Genomic DNA, 14,378 nt, shown 5'->3' with positions numbered 1-14,378 from the left:
AACGCCAAACGATATGTCTGGCGAAAATCCAATACAGCTCACCATCCAAATAACACCATCCCTACAGTAAAGCATGGAGGTGGTAATATCATGTTATGGGGTTGTTTCTCTGCAGCAGGGACTGGAGAACTTGTCAGGATAGAAGGAAAAATGGATGGGGCAAAATACCGTCAAATTCTTGAGGAAAATCTGCTGCTCTCTGCCAGAAAGTTGTCAATAAGAAGAAGATTTACCTTCCAACATGACAATGACCCAAAGCACACAGCAAAACTGACCACACAGTGGTTGAAGGACAAAAAGGTGAATGTCCTTGCATGGCCTAGTCAGAGCCCAGACTTAAACCCCAAATTTGCGGAATGACTTGAAGACAGCAGTCCACAAACGGTCACCATAAAATTTAACTGAATTGGAGCGGTTCTGCAAAGAAGAGTGGTCAAATATTGCAATGTCTAAATGTGCAAAGTTAGTAGAGACATATCCCAACAGACTAAAGGCTGTAATTAAGGCAAAAGGTGGCTCAACAAAATACTGAAACAAGGGGGTGATTCTTTTTCCAACTCAGTGATTATGTTTTTTTATAATTTTTTTCTGATATGCCGGAGTCAAATCTCTCACCTGGATGATATAAGTTACACTGAGTAAATACAGCTGAATGAAACAAAAACCGTGTCTGTCTTCAATTCAGGCTGCAAAGCAACAAAATGTGATTATTTTAAAGGGGGTGATTTTTTCCACACCCACTGTATGTCAATGATCGTTTAAAGGTGGAAATCTGCAACTGTGCACAATTTTAAGCTCATCTGCTATTTATAGATTTCACATCTGAAAGTGAGGCATACATGCATTTTCTATGCGTACATTCGTTTTATGAATCGCACATTCACGCTTTTGAGAAACGATCATAAGATCAAATTTAGGATTTCTCTGTGCAGCATTTTTTATAAATAAGGCCCTTAGTCTCTTTTGATGAACAGTTTGCCAAGCCACTTAACGACACTTGCAATTGCAAAGGGCCCCATGGCCAGCAGAGGGCCCCCTAGAGTCACTGCCAGCTAGTGGTTGAAAAAAAAGTCATACATCAAAAGTAACATGAAATAAATAAAAAGAAATGGACCTACAGCGCTCTTTATCAGGCACCATGATAAGCACAGTTGTTATTTATTTAACTCTTTATTATGGCGAGTTCCCCGCTAATCTTGACCCTGACTGACCCTATGATGTCACTCATCACCTGATCATTGTCTGTCAGACTAGGCTTGTTTGAGATGCAGCTTGCCTTGCCTGGAATTTAGACGAGCGCAGACGGCTGCAGTAAGGGGATGAGTGAAAAAACTGCAGGCAAGCCGGACACTTTATGAATCTCGCTTTGTTGTGGTCTGTAAACATCAGCAATGGAAGAGATCGCGTATTTTATCGCGGATTAAATAGACGCAACTGAAATACCAACAAATGCATTTACATTAAGATGTTTATAAGGAGAATCAACAAAGGTGAACTGTTCATTACTGGAAAAGGCTACTTAGTAAATGTTGAGATGTAATCTAAGTCTAGTGGTAAATAAATTAGTTTTTGTGTGAAATATAAACAGCTCACAGTACAAATAATTCAACACCAATACAAAAGTTTAAAGGAATTAATAAAAAAATATGAATGTCATAAGTCAACAAGTTGAAAAACGCATCTCGCGCTGATCACCGGTGATCGGTTATCCGCAGATTTAGCTCATATCAAACAAGCCTATTAACTTTTGTTATGCTATTAACGTAAGAGATAGTATATAGTGAGGCGGTTGTTATAGCGAATGTTAGCTACTTTTAATCTTGTTTGTGGTGTTTTAGATATTATGGTTAATGTTGTTTATTTGAAAATTTTTATCATTTAATTGTTCTATTTAATATTTTATTTAAATGTTATTCTATTTACTATATTTCATTTAAATTATATATAGGCTGTTGTTTGTGCCAAAGGGGCCCCCGACCAAATTTTGCTTAGGGCCCCCGAAGGTCTAGGGCTGGCTCTGGCCAAGACATAAAACATTTGCCGACACTGACATTGTAATTTAGTTTAACTGTCCAGTTCCTAATAGCTGCATGTCAGCAGCAGGTACGTTTGTGTAATGTGAATAAGAATGTCATCTCTGGCTCTGACTAAAGTCAAATTCTGACACATTTTTTCCTCTGGTGTTCTCATTGACAGGGTTTATTGCTAAATACAGTGTAGTAAGGCAGGAGTGAGAAAACTATGATATCAGTTCAGGCCAGCTGCAGAGTCCTTTCCTGTTGTTCTGTGTTCCCGCCCCAAAGAGCAGCACGTTGGCTATCCAGAGAGCTTGCTGACGCTGCATGAGCAGTAAGTGCCATGCAAGATGGGTAATTATTTAGGCTGGAGTCAGATGAGGTAGTGTGTCTATAGTATTGGATGAAACCCACCTCAACATGCATATACGCAATCATGTCTGTCTTTCTCAACAGCACATAAGCTGTTTGTTTTGTTTTTAAGCAGACAGCTTAGGCCTCCTTAATGAAAGACATAATTCATTATGTCTCAGATTATGATGCAATTAAATTGAATTTGCTGCTCTCGCAGAACACCAAATAAGCTGTTGACTGTTTATGATAATTAAATGGCACTTTAAATCAGTCCAGTTATTTGATCCTTTTTTGACATTTACAAAACCATCAAAAAAAAAAAAATAATAATTTAGCAGGACACATTTCGAATCAATGGGCATATTGCTAATTGTCAATCAGCTATCTTTGCAAGGAACACATTGTAAGAACAGTTTTCAAAAATACTTGCTTCAAAAGGTTTCCTGGAGAGGAGGTGTGAAGTTACCACTGGGGTACCACAGGGATCGATGTTGGGCTCCCTGTACTTCTTGATACTGCTATCAGCTGAGATCTACATGGTCTCTACATAACCCTCTGCCTAATCTAACTTATCTTAGGTCATACTTACATTGTACTTTACTGTACCAAACCGTACGCCAGTGCGATTGCCCCGCCTCCCCACTCCCCCACAGGTCTGCACTCACACTATACTTTCTGATCCATACTTGAGAATGCTTACCTCATACATATATTTGCACTTTCTCTCATCAGTGTCAGCACAATGGAGTCTTAAGGGCAGCCAGCTTTAGATACTATTTACACTTAGTGCAAATAGCGATAGATGCTATTTACACAAAGTGACAATATTTTCTTAGCCATACATACACAACCCATACACGTTATTTAAACTAAGTAAAAGTATAGAGAGATTTTTTATTTACACTAAGTGACCATATCAGCATTTTCTAAGCGATGTGCTATTTACAGAATTGAAAACTCGAGAGCAGACTGCTTCTAATATGCTTTTAAATCTCTTTCTCTGTATTATTATAGCTTGTGTTCTTGCAGCTCTGTATATAGTGTTTAAATCATCATCACTTATTTTTTGGCCCCCAAAGTACAACCCCTTCTTGAGTTTCTCTCACTTTGTCCTGGTGCAGGACTAAGGTAAATATTTACGGAGAGAAATCCACCAGCAGTAGCGTCTACTGAGCTCTCTCCAATGGCTTTTAGCTGCTCCCTCAGGGCGCTCCTTACTCTCTGATCCAGAGCAGTGAACCTGTCCTATACAGACCTCCAACAGAGACTTTATAACCTAACCACACGCCTGAGAATGAGACCAAACTAACGCTCATCAATGGCTAAATTTGACACATGCACTAAATAGTATTTATAGAATTATTGAATTATAATCACAAACACCAAAGCTTAAATCAAACCTAACAGTATAAGAAATATATTCTTTTGTTTAGTTGGTGATGATGACTTGAGCAAATATGTGAAAGCATTTTAGCATGCTGACAAATAAAGTCTTTGTTTTCAACATATAAACACACTGATTTCAGACTGCACTGACATACTGATTTTGTTTAGCTTTCCATTATTTACTGCCAGTATTTACAGTCAGGGGCTTTTTTAGAAGTGAAGCAGATATTTAGTGTGGAGTGTAAAGGCCAAATTTGTGGTAGCCCATAAAGCACTTCTCTTCCTGTCTGTAAAATTTAATGCCACACAGTTACCGCTGCGAGTTGCTCCTGTGGGCGTTCTCATAAGAACGTCTGCTTGCTTCTCTTATGTTGGGATGGGAATCGTATGGAATTGAATGATTCTGATTTGATTCAACTCTGATTCGATCATTTTAGTTCTTTTGAAAAAGCCCCTCCCATAAATAAACTCTGCCGTTCATCTTTAAACTATGTTGTGAGCACATTGTTATGTCTGGACTGGCAAAAGATGCTTACAGATGTTCAACAAGAACTATTCACAGAACTCAATGTTATGAATATCAATATAAGTTTAAAAAATCACTATGTTAGCAAAAACAGTTAAATCTTGAGCTTGTCCTTCGAAATTTGGTTGTACTGTAGCAATTACACAATGACATTCCTGCCTGTGACGACATGCTGGAGTACTGGGCATGACGTTCCGCATGGAATACTGTAACACCCATCCTGGAAAGAGCTGAGGCAGAGAAGCTCTCTCACCCCACTCCCAAGATGACATGAAAGAGAGAATGCGAGTGTTGTCTGCGTCCATGTGAGGTTTATCTTTCTTCCTGTCTTTCATCACTGCGGTTATTAAAGCTCCATCCCCAGAGTTTGCCGATGTCTAATTACACCGATGGTAAACAAAAGGAGGTTGGAGGGAGGGGGAGATGAAAAACCTCAGCTGGACAGTGCCGTGTTATTATAATTCTTTAAGCGATACTGTTAAGTTTGTCAGGCATTTGAGTCCAGCAGCTAATAACAGCACAGAGGTAATTACAGGTCTAAGACTGGGGCAGCACTTCAGCTAAACGCTTGTTAACTTCCCTCAGGCCAAAGGCCGGCAAGCTCCCCCGCACCTCCAACCGTGCATTCACGCTAAATGGGTTGTTGGTTTTTTGCACGGATAGCCCGAGTTTAAGCAATAGCCTTAGACCTCCACGAATAGAAATCTGTCAAGAACATGTTAGTTCAAGACCAAACAACAGAAGTAAGAGATTAGAAATATTAAAAATATCTCTGTTTTTACGCCACTAACATCTTTTTCCACTGTGACATTTCACGACCCATGCAAAATACCTTAATGTGGCAAAAACGTTTATAGGGCACCGATTATGCTCATTTTTACAAGATGTAATAAAAGTCTTAAGTGTGCCCAGAATGTGTCTTTGAGACATTTCAGCTCAAAATACCACAGATCATTTATCACATAATTTCCAAAATGCCCCTATTTGGGTGGGAGCAAATACCTCAAAACATACAGTAAGCACTTTCAGTTCAAACAGATCTGATTCCTGTAAATACAGTCTGAGACAAAAGTATTTCTCTATTGAGGACAACTTGCTGTATGGTAATGAAGGACTGAGAGGGCTTTTATCAGTGTGACATCACATTAACAAGAGAATCAAAACAGCTTTGTTTTAATGGAGATTATGAGAGAAAAGTGGCTGGATGTTTTTCATTGTAGAAGGGTTGTTTTTACACACTGACAACACACTGACATTTATGTCCAAACACCTTGTAAAAGTGGATTTTGCATAATAGGTGCCCTTAAATATTGTCAACCTTGGAGAACCCAAGAACCCTTCTCTTAGCATCAATTAACATATTGACCCGTGGGTTCTTCATGGTTAAATATATGTGAGCCAGTCTGTGTCATGTTTTTTATTGTTTGCTACATAAATCATCCTACACAATGTAAAGCAGGGCTTCCCAAACTTTTTCAACTTTTTCCAAGACCCATCAACCTTTTTTAATGGAAACCTATAAAAATACATATTTGTTTTCTTTTGATAGTCTTATTTTCAATAAGTATGAATAAAATATACATTTAACTGCAGCTGAATGACATTTTCTTACTAAAAACAACAGGAATTTTTGTGATGTTTGCGACATTGTTTTATTTACGGTAGACAGACTGCAGCGACATCAACACAACCTCGTGGAAATGTATACAGTATTTTATGATATGGTTCATTTATATGAATTTGTATAACCAACTTTGGACATTTTTAAGTATTTGCTTGGGTTTCGGGGCGGTGTATAATGTTGTTTTTTCTAATAATTGCATGTTTTTGTTCTTGTATAGCTCAGTGGTAGAGCATTGCATTAGCAGTACAAAAGGTCATGGGATCAAACCGTGAGAACACACATACTAATAAAACAATGTAATGCACTATTGGATAAAAAGCATCTGCCAAAATGCGTAAATGTAAATGCACAACCCACAGTTTAAAAACCCTTGATGTTGTGTGAAAATATAATATCTTGATATCTTTATTATTGACTATGGCAGAGGTGTCCAACCCTGCTCCTGGTGAGCTACTGTCCTGCAAATTTGACCTCCAACCCCAATCAAACACAGCTGAAGTGGCTAATCAAGGTGTTCAGGGTTGCTTGATAATAACAGACAGGTGTGTTGGAACTGAAGACTGCCACCATGAAAGTCACCAGGAGCATGGCTAGAAACACCTGTACTGAGGTCATGTCAAAGACTCAAATAATGTAAAATCAATGAATGAAATCAAACTTTTTGTGTTTTTCCACCATCGTGCCGATGCGTTTTGCAGTAAAGAATGGTTACAGTTATGTTTCCACTTGTGCCTGTTACGGCACAATTACAAACTTTTCTCGGCTCAGAATGCTCAGCACGGTTGTCTAATCTGAACCGTTTGGCATGCTGACGGAAAAGCGGCTTTTGATGTTCCAAATAATTTCATAATTGAAATATCGCTTTAAATATTTGCGAATAAAGCAGCGTTTTCATCCAGTGAGCTGAAGAGAGCAAAAACTTTTTTTAGGCACATCTAGGGCCAGATTTATTAACGGCTTTATTTACTTTGGCATTAAATAATGGTTGTCAGGATTTACTAAAGATGTGCAATGGACAATTATTATAGTGGTCTAGTTATTTTTGCGACTGACCTTATTGCATATGCATTTCTAGGAGTTTTCCTTTCAGAAGCAACATTTTTGGGAGGATATTACTTAAATGATTCACAAAACGCGATTTACTAATGTTTGTGCGTGTGTTATGACTGGTATTTGCGCCATAATTTATGAAAAAAGCATGTCTAAAAGCATTTTGTGCTTGAAATGGCTGCAACTGTAGCTGATTAAAGGAGGCTTCGCAGAGACAGTACAAAGCAGAGGAAATTTTTCACATGTAAGAGTTTATTTGTAATGTCAGAAGAACATATTATTTAAAAACATTGTTTGCCACAGGCACAGGAGATGTCACACAATAGCAGGTGTTTTAAAACTTTATGTAAACCTTCATTTTTTTGTCCTCCAGTTCTTTTCAGAGTACTTTGGCTTTGTTAGCTGACATTTTCATCTGTGATGTCTGTGGTGCTGAACTCAAGCGCATCAGGTGTTAGTAGATCACCTGCACCTCATCAGCTCTGATTATATGTGACCCTGAACTAATTTGCGCTGCTCTTAATAGATTGTGTTGGTCATTATGGAATCAGCTGTTGCACCTGTGTTATTTAATTTGCGCCTTTTTAGTAAATAACCAGCAGATATTACCACTCCCATCCACTCTTTTTTGGAATTGCGCTCTCACACTAATTTTCCCCATTTAGTAATCTGGCCCTGAGGGTTTTTTTTTAGTAAAAGTGTTTTTAGTAAAAGCTTTATTGTAAACAGAACTCAATGCACAGGGTAACAAACTAACAATGAACACAGACATTTAATAATCTTTGCCATTTTCTACATACAGTATAACGCTTACAATGGAATAACAATACATTTATTAAATGTAATATATTTTAAGTTTATTGTACCTAATGCATCCTTACTGTAAAATGTCACATTATATGGAGTCCAGTCCCGTTATTTGTTTAAAAATATATATTCTTATTTCTTTTGGTTAATTATGAGCTGACACGTTCTCGACAGATTTCATCCTTTGAAACTTTGTTCAGTTTTTTTGTTTTGTATGAATTACCAGTTCTGGTAAGGCACAAAAGTAATTTCTTCTTCTTTTGTATTTTGAGGGTAAAATGTGTTTTTTTTAAATTGTAAATAGTGATTCGACAGCATAGTATCTTTTTGTGATATCTCAATTCGTGTAAAGATGTAGTGCTCAGAGAGTGTCACTGAATGCTTTGATAAGAGTGATTTCATATTGAAACCATATGCATACTCAACACTGCCATGATGGGACCGCTGTCACAACGGCCTCTCAACTTCCTGCTTCAAATCTAAATATTTACACTTTAGACATCCCAAGTAGATCCAGGGAGAGGGAATGATGTTTTGGGTTACATAAAGTACAATCCTTCAGATTTTACGCATTAGTCAGGATACATAGCGTGCAAGGTTTGTGAGTTTCTGCACTACTGTACAAAACATGCTGTCCAACTCACACGTGGACATAACCAATACATGTTTATTTCAATAACCCGTGTTTCAGTTGGACTGCATTATCATCAGCAAATGATTTGTAAATTGTTTTGATCAGGCAACAGCAAACACATTTGCCACACAATTAGTGTCGCTACTTTCACAAATGCATATTGCGTAAAGTTCATATTGTGAATTGCGTAACATTTCACAATTACTAAAAATGAGTCTTGAATTTATGATATATTGGATTTTAATGGTTAAAGAATCAGATAAAATGAATCAAGAAATTTTAACAGAATTGTTAAACAGAGTTTAACAGAGATGTTAGCATAGTTACTGACTGCTAAAATATCTTACAAAAAATACTGTTGTTTATTTTTAAAGATAAACTAAATTAACAAAAAAACTTGAATTAAGTGGAACCCATAGCCATTAAATTCCATATGATTCCCATGCGTACTCGTAAAACTTAGGAAACTCATCAACTTGTGTTGTAAAATATGACTTTCGCCCCTTGGTTTCAGGCCTTGCATGAGAAATTACCTCTGGATTATGTGGGTTTTAGCACTAAGCTGTCTGACCCTTTACTTTCCCAGGCAAAGACCACCCCAAACCAGAGCAATAATGAAAAACAGAAACTGGATTAAGAACACCGAGAACTGTTTTCTATTCTAAATAAACATTTTAATCTGATTATTATCCACTGACATTTTACCACTTGATTCCAATTTAAGAGTTTGCCAGTTCAATATTGATTCATTTAAGAATATTTAAGTAGCATTGTCAACAGGGCTTTTTAAATCATTACATAATTGCCTGATCACAACAGTCCATTAATTCTGAAACACTTCAACTCCTCATACTACAGAATATTTTAGGCTGTCACAAGTTAATATACAGCACCAATACAAACCAATAACACATCAGAGGAGGTGATCATCATCACAGTATTTCTCCAGATTAAAAACGAGTAACTGCACACAGAAACTCAAAAGATCTTCTATGCCAAATGAAAACGAAAAACAATCTTACTCAGTGTGTTTAGTTAGTCGAGGCATATGATTCATACACTAAAGCCCAAAACATACACACTTATGCAAGTACACAGACGCTAGGACACTATTTATTTTTAATACGATGAGTTGGACACAATCCAGTAAAACAGATGAGCGACTTTATCATTATTGGATTTGTTTTAAGAGCTGCTGAGAGATCGATTGACATCTGCAGGACAGGAACTACAATAATGTTTTGTGAAAATGTTGGTTTAAAGATCTGCATTTCAGGGATGAGGAAGTGATTTTAAACACATTTATTAGGAAAATGACTAGGGCTGTCAAAAGATTAATCGCTTACGTGTTACGTGCGGACCGCGACAGCCGCTTGTTGTTACTGCTGAAACGGTCTATATATTTTTTATTTATATTAATAGCACGGGTCTGTTGAATGCTGTATTCTGATTGGTTGAGATATGTTCCATGGGTATGCATTATTTTTCGATAACCTCACACCTAACTTTTCAAATGTCTTTAAAATAGGCACCAGAGCAATGTTTGTGGTAACTGTGGTATAAGAGGAATAAATACTCTACTTCGCGTCGTGCCGCATAACCACCTTGGGTGTGTGCATTATAATTCAATGGCCTGTCGTCAATTATTCCTTACATAATAAAATATAGCAATATCTAAATAAATTTAAATACGTAACGTACATGTGTATATTTATATATACAAAATAATTACACACAGTGCACACACATATGCAACTTTTATTTGTATGCGATTAATCACGATTAATCTTTTGACAGCCTAAAAATGACACTATCAGGACTGGAGAAAGACATCATATCCAGCATGTCAAGCTTACATATGCACATATGCTTCCTACTCAAAAGTTTTAAATAGATTTATGAAAACCAGATCTGGCAAGAAAATGATGATCTGATCTCAATAAATCTCATCAGAAACAAAAACCATATCAAACATTTCTTGTTAAACTGAAAGTGACTTGAAAGGCTGATTTTTGTCGTAATTATATATATATACTGGCAACACTTTACAATAAGGCTGTATTAGTAAACATTTATAAATGGATAAACTAACATGAACAATGTTATTAATTCTTGTTAATGTTGTTAATGTCAATGCAGATATTCATGTTAGTTCATGTTGCATTAACTAATGTTAAATGTTTAAATGTTTGAAATGTATTAGTAAATGACCTAAGATTAATAAATTCTGTAGAAGTACTGTTCATTGTTAGTTCATGTTAGCCACTGCATTAACTAATTGTTAAGAAATATAACCTTACTGTAAACTGTTACCATCAAAGATGTGTCCTTTACAAAAAATGAAGGAGCTCCGTTCACATTATGGGAAATATCACAAGCTAACCTGTATAAGCAGTTCGCTTTGATGCCTCATGTGGACTGCTGGAGCGATTACGGTTCTGTTGACGTCGTTTGCCCGTGGATCTGGTAGATCGGATACGGATTTCACTCACTTTGAAAAAGGCCACCATGAAAGGCTGCTTCTCTAGAGCACCATCACGACCTACTAACCCTGCGTCTTTCGGACTGATACTCCACCCTGTGCAAAGAAGAAGAGGTACAAAGAAGTACTTTTATATATATGCACTTTTAATGATTTACATACAAAGTTTACAACGAGAACAAAAATAGGGCATGTAGTAGTAGATATTAAACTAATTTATGGATTGGTTGCATGAAGAAAAAAAACTATGATTTTACCGCTGCTGGTCTCAACGCTGATCTGTAGACCCAGATTATGATACGGCCTCATCACCCAGAGATTACTAGTGACTGTGATGTCAAACTCCAGCCAACCTTCTTCAGCTGCCCACAACCTGCGAGACTCCAGAAGAAACAATTCAGCATCCCTGCAACAAACACATCTCAGATTATTAATATGGTCACTTCTGGAAATATTCATCAATCATTTGATGTTGACATTCATCTTTTCACACTGAGAACAGTTGAATGATTCATACACTTGATATTAAAGTTCAACACATCATGCCTTTGTAGCTTCTCGATTTGATTTACTGCAACTTAATGAATACTAAGGATCCTTCCTGAGTTGTACCCCATCTGTGGACCAAGTTACTGCGATCGACCCGAACCTGGCAAGCAGGTTCAGAGCATAGACAGATGAAAATATCTTTAAACAATAATGTACACCAAATCTTCTGTTCAAACATTTACAAATACTTGGCTCTTATTGCATTACGATGCCTTCTTGAGCATCAGTGTGAATGTTTGCAAATCTTCAAGCCCACAGCTCAGTCCAGCTTGTTCAGCTTTTATCAGCTTTTATTTTTTTCCAGCTGGATCTTACAAGAATTCATAAGTTTTTAACCAGTTGGCTAATTTGCATGAATTTGTATGAAGTGAATCGTACAAAAACATACGATTATCATAAGAAACAATAACGAAACAACGAAGCAAAGCGTACAAAAATGTATGAATGTGGTTGTACAAATTAATACCAATTAGCTACTTCGTAAAATACGTATATGAATTGGCATGAGCCTTAAGCTCTCCTTTTCAGATTCTAATCATGTTTTTCCAACATAAATAATACAAACATTGTAACATTAAACAATATTAAAATTGAATAGTTTCTTAAACAAAAAAAGAGCTTTCATCAATGAGTTAAATCCTACAGGGCTGCCATGTGCCCATTATAATAATTACAAACTATGTGAGGTAACAAGCATGGGGCGGGTCACTTCAAAGCTTTGGGTCACACAGGTGTTGTGGGAACGGCTCTGCAGTGTCTCTTTATTGCTCATTAATTACAGCAGCTCTTTAAGGAGCTCCATATGAGCTTCTTCCCTGCGGTGGTTCACACGTCACATTCACAGTAAACTCATGACGTTAATGCTGACTCATACGGTTTAGTGCCACCGGTCATTCGCTTTCACCTGGGACGGGGGTCCGAAAGAGACCACGGGGGAGCTGCTGACTCCAACAGCCCAACTGTAAAGCACCTTATACACACATTAAATGAACTGCAATAATAAAACTAGAAGTGTCAGGGGCTTTTTGTTTACATAAATCGCATTTATTGCCTCTGTCATAGACTGCCATTAAAATGGGCCTGTAGTTGAACAGGTTCATGCAGGCATACAGGACTGTCCTGATATGGCTCGACAGAACATAATTCTGCAGTCTTGGTAAGGATCTTTCATAAGGTTGTGATAAATCCTCATGCAAGCAGAAAATTGATGTGTGCCATGTTTTTTTTTCAAGATATATTTGATGCTTATGTTAAATACGTGGAAATTGAGCAGTTTCATCTCTAATCTATACTACATGTATTTTTCCTTTCAGAAATGCTGATTTCATGACAGCAATGATTTTGACTCTTACATTTGTAAAAACAAACAGTTGATAGTACAACACTGTGTGCTATGTTATTTGAGCTGTAAAGTTTTCTAAATATTTTTTTCTAGATGGATGGACTGTTGGTTATGTGATACTGATGTTATTTCTATGGGTGGAGTTTTCTCTGTGGTTTCATTTTGGATTGGAAAGTGTTTACAAGACTTCATCAGGACAGAAGTTCAATATTGAATATAAGTTATGTAATATGATGTTTTGTTTATAAAATCTTGTGGCTATAGTTTAGAGTCTGTATGTATTTAGAAGTTTATCCAGGTGCTATATACAGTACAGTACCATGCCACACATGTCCTATAGACACACAGTATATATTACAGTAAACAAGATCTCAGTTTGTGCAGATTATTTTTTGTGGCAAGCCACAAATTTTGTTTATAGAAGTGAGCTTGTATCATACCTGAAACGTTTCTTTAACTTATTACAGACCACCCCAGGAAACATACTCAGTGTTTGTAAGGCAATGATTGTTTCATTATTTTATTAGACCCCTTCTGCTAGCCATTTATTAAATTAATTATACAGTGTGTGCATATTTCTTTACTGTACGTGTGCCATGTATTTTTTACAATGATGTACAGTACTGTAAGCTTTAAAAATATATAATGATATTTATAAATTATACTAATATATAAAGAGACATGCACTTTATTTCATTCACACAGAACCAAAACCAAAAGTCCTGACTGTTTGACCTCATCTCATTCATAATCAATAAGAGCTGGCAACTTCAGTATAACACAAGTGTCTGGGAATGTTGGTGACTATATGTGGGCTTTTATCTGTTTAATGATTTAGCAATGCAGCACTGCAGCTGGATGATGTTTCATGTCATTCTATGTCAACAATTAATCAGTTAAAAATTAACATTATATCAAACATAAACAAGACATCACAAAGTATCTCAGCCCAAGTATCTTACTCTTTTTTTAAGTACATTTATTATTTTGTGTTTATTAAATAAAATGAGTCCACAACATGCTGCTAACAAAAACTACTTTGCTTATATCAAAATTATTGAAGCATGTTAAATTTAGGGGTGTCCCGACTACGGATATCTATATTCTAAACAGATTTGTCGAATCTTGCCTGTAGTCGACTGACAGTCGAATCATCTATGTGTGTGTGTTAACATTTATTTTTTTCACAAGCAGCACAAAGAAACAACTTTCTGATAAAGTGACCAAAACTGCCTTTCAAGTGATGAACGAAGATGAAAATGACGGTGCATTTTTATCTTTTTTGAGTTAAAATGAAAGGCAGTATAAACATTCATTAAATGATTCCTCATAACATTTTAAGGAACCATCACAACATCACACAAATATATAACAAAAAAACTTGTTAACTAAACATGAAAAATATCAAATGTTATTTAGCGAACCTATTTAATTTAGAGATTTAGCGCATCAAAGTATTTATGATAAAAAACAACAACAAATGACATGCATTTTGTGATTGTTACTGTAAATTATAAAACTAAGCTTTATATACAATTCCTTAAATGTTAATTTATTACAAGAAAAACACTGAAATTAATGATTTTATAGACACTAAACCTTTATTTTG

General features: G+C 36.3%; 1 protein-coding gene across 2 annotated transcripts in view; it reads right to left on the bottom strand.

Moving 5' to 3' along the window:
* Positions 1–14,378, bottom strand: part of bmp6 (bone morphogenetic protein 6) — a 49,146-nt gene that overhangs the window by 4,461 nt on the left and 30,307 nt on the right. For both annotated transcript variants that reach the window (XM_055181824.2, XM_055181825.2), the window contains exons 4-5: positions 11,136–11,284; positions 10,780–10,974 (exon numbers count right to left, since the gene is read on the bottom strand). In XM_055181824.2, coding sequence (XP_055037799.2) covers positions 10,780–10,974; positions 11,136–11,284 — 344 coding nt within the window. The remainder of the gene's footprint in view (positions 1–10,779; positions 10,975–11,135; positions 11,285–14,378) is intronic.

This window comes from Misgurnus anguillicaudatus, chromosome 25 (assembly GCF_027580225.2).
Source record: "Misgurnus anguillicaudatus chromosome 25, ASM2758022v2, whole genome shotgun sequence".
Lineage (NCBI taxonomy): Eukaryota > Metazoa > Chordata > Actinopteri > Cypriniformes > Cobitidae > Misgurnus > Misgurnus anguillicaudatus.
The sequence above is the reverse complement of the archived record's forward strand: the minus strand, read 5'-3'. Positions and strand labels throughout refer to the sequence as shown.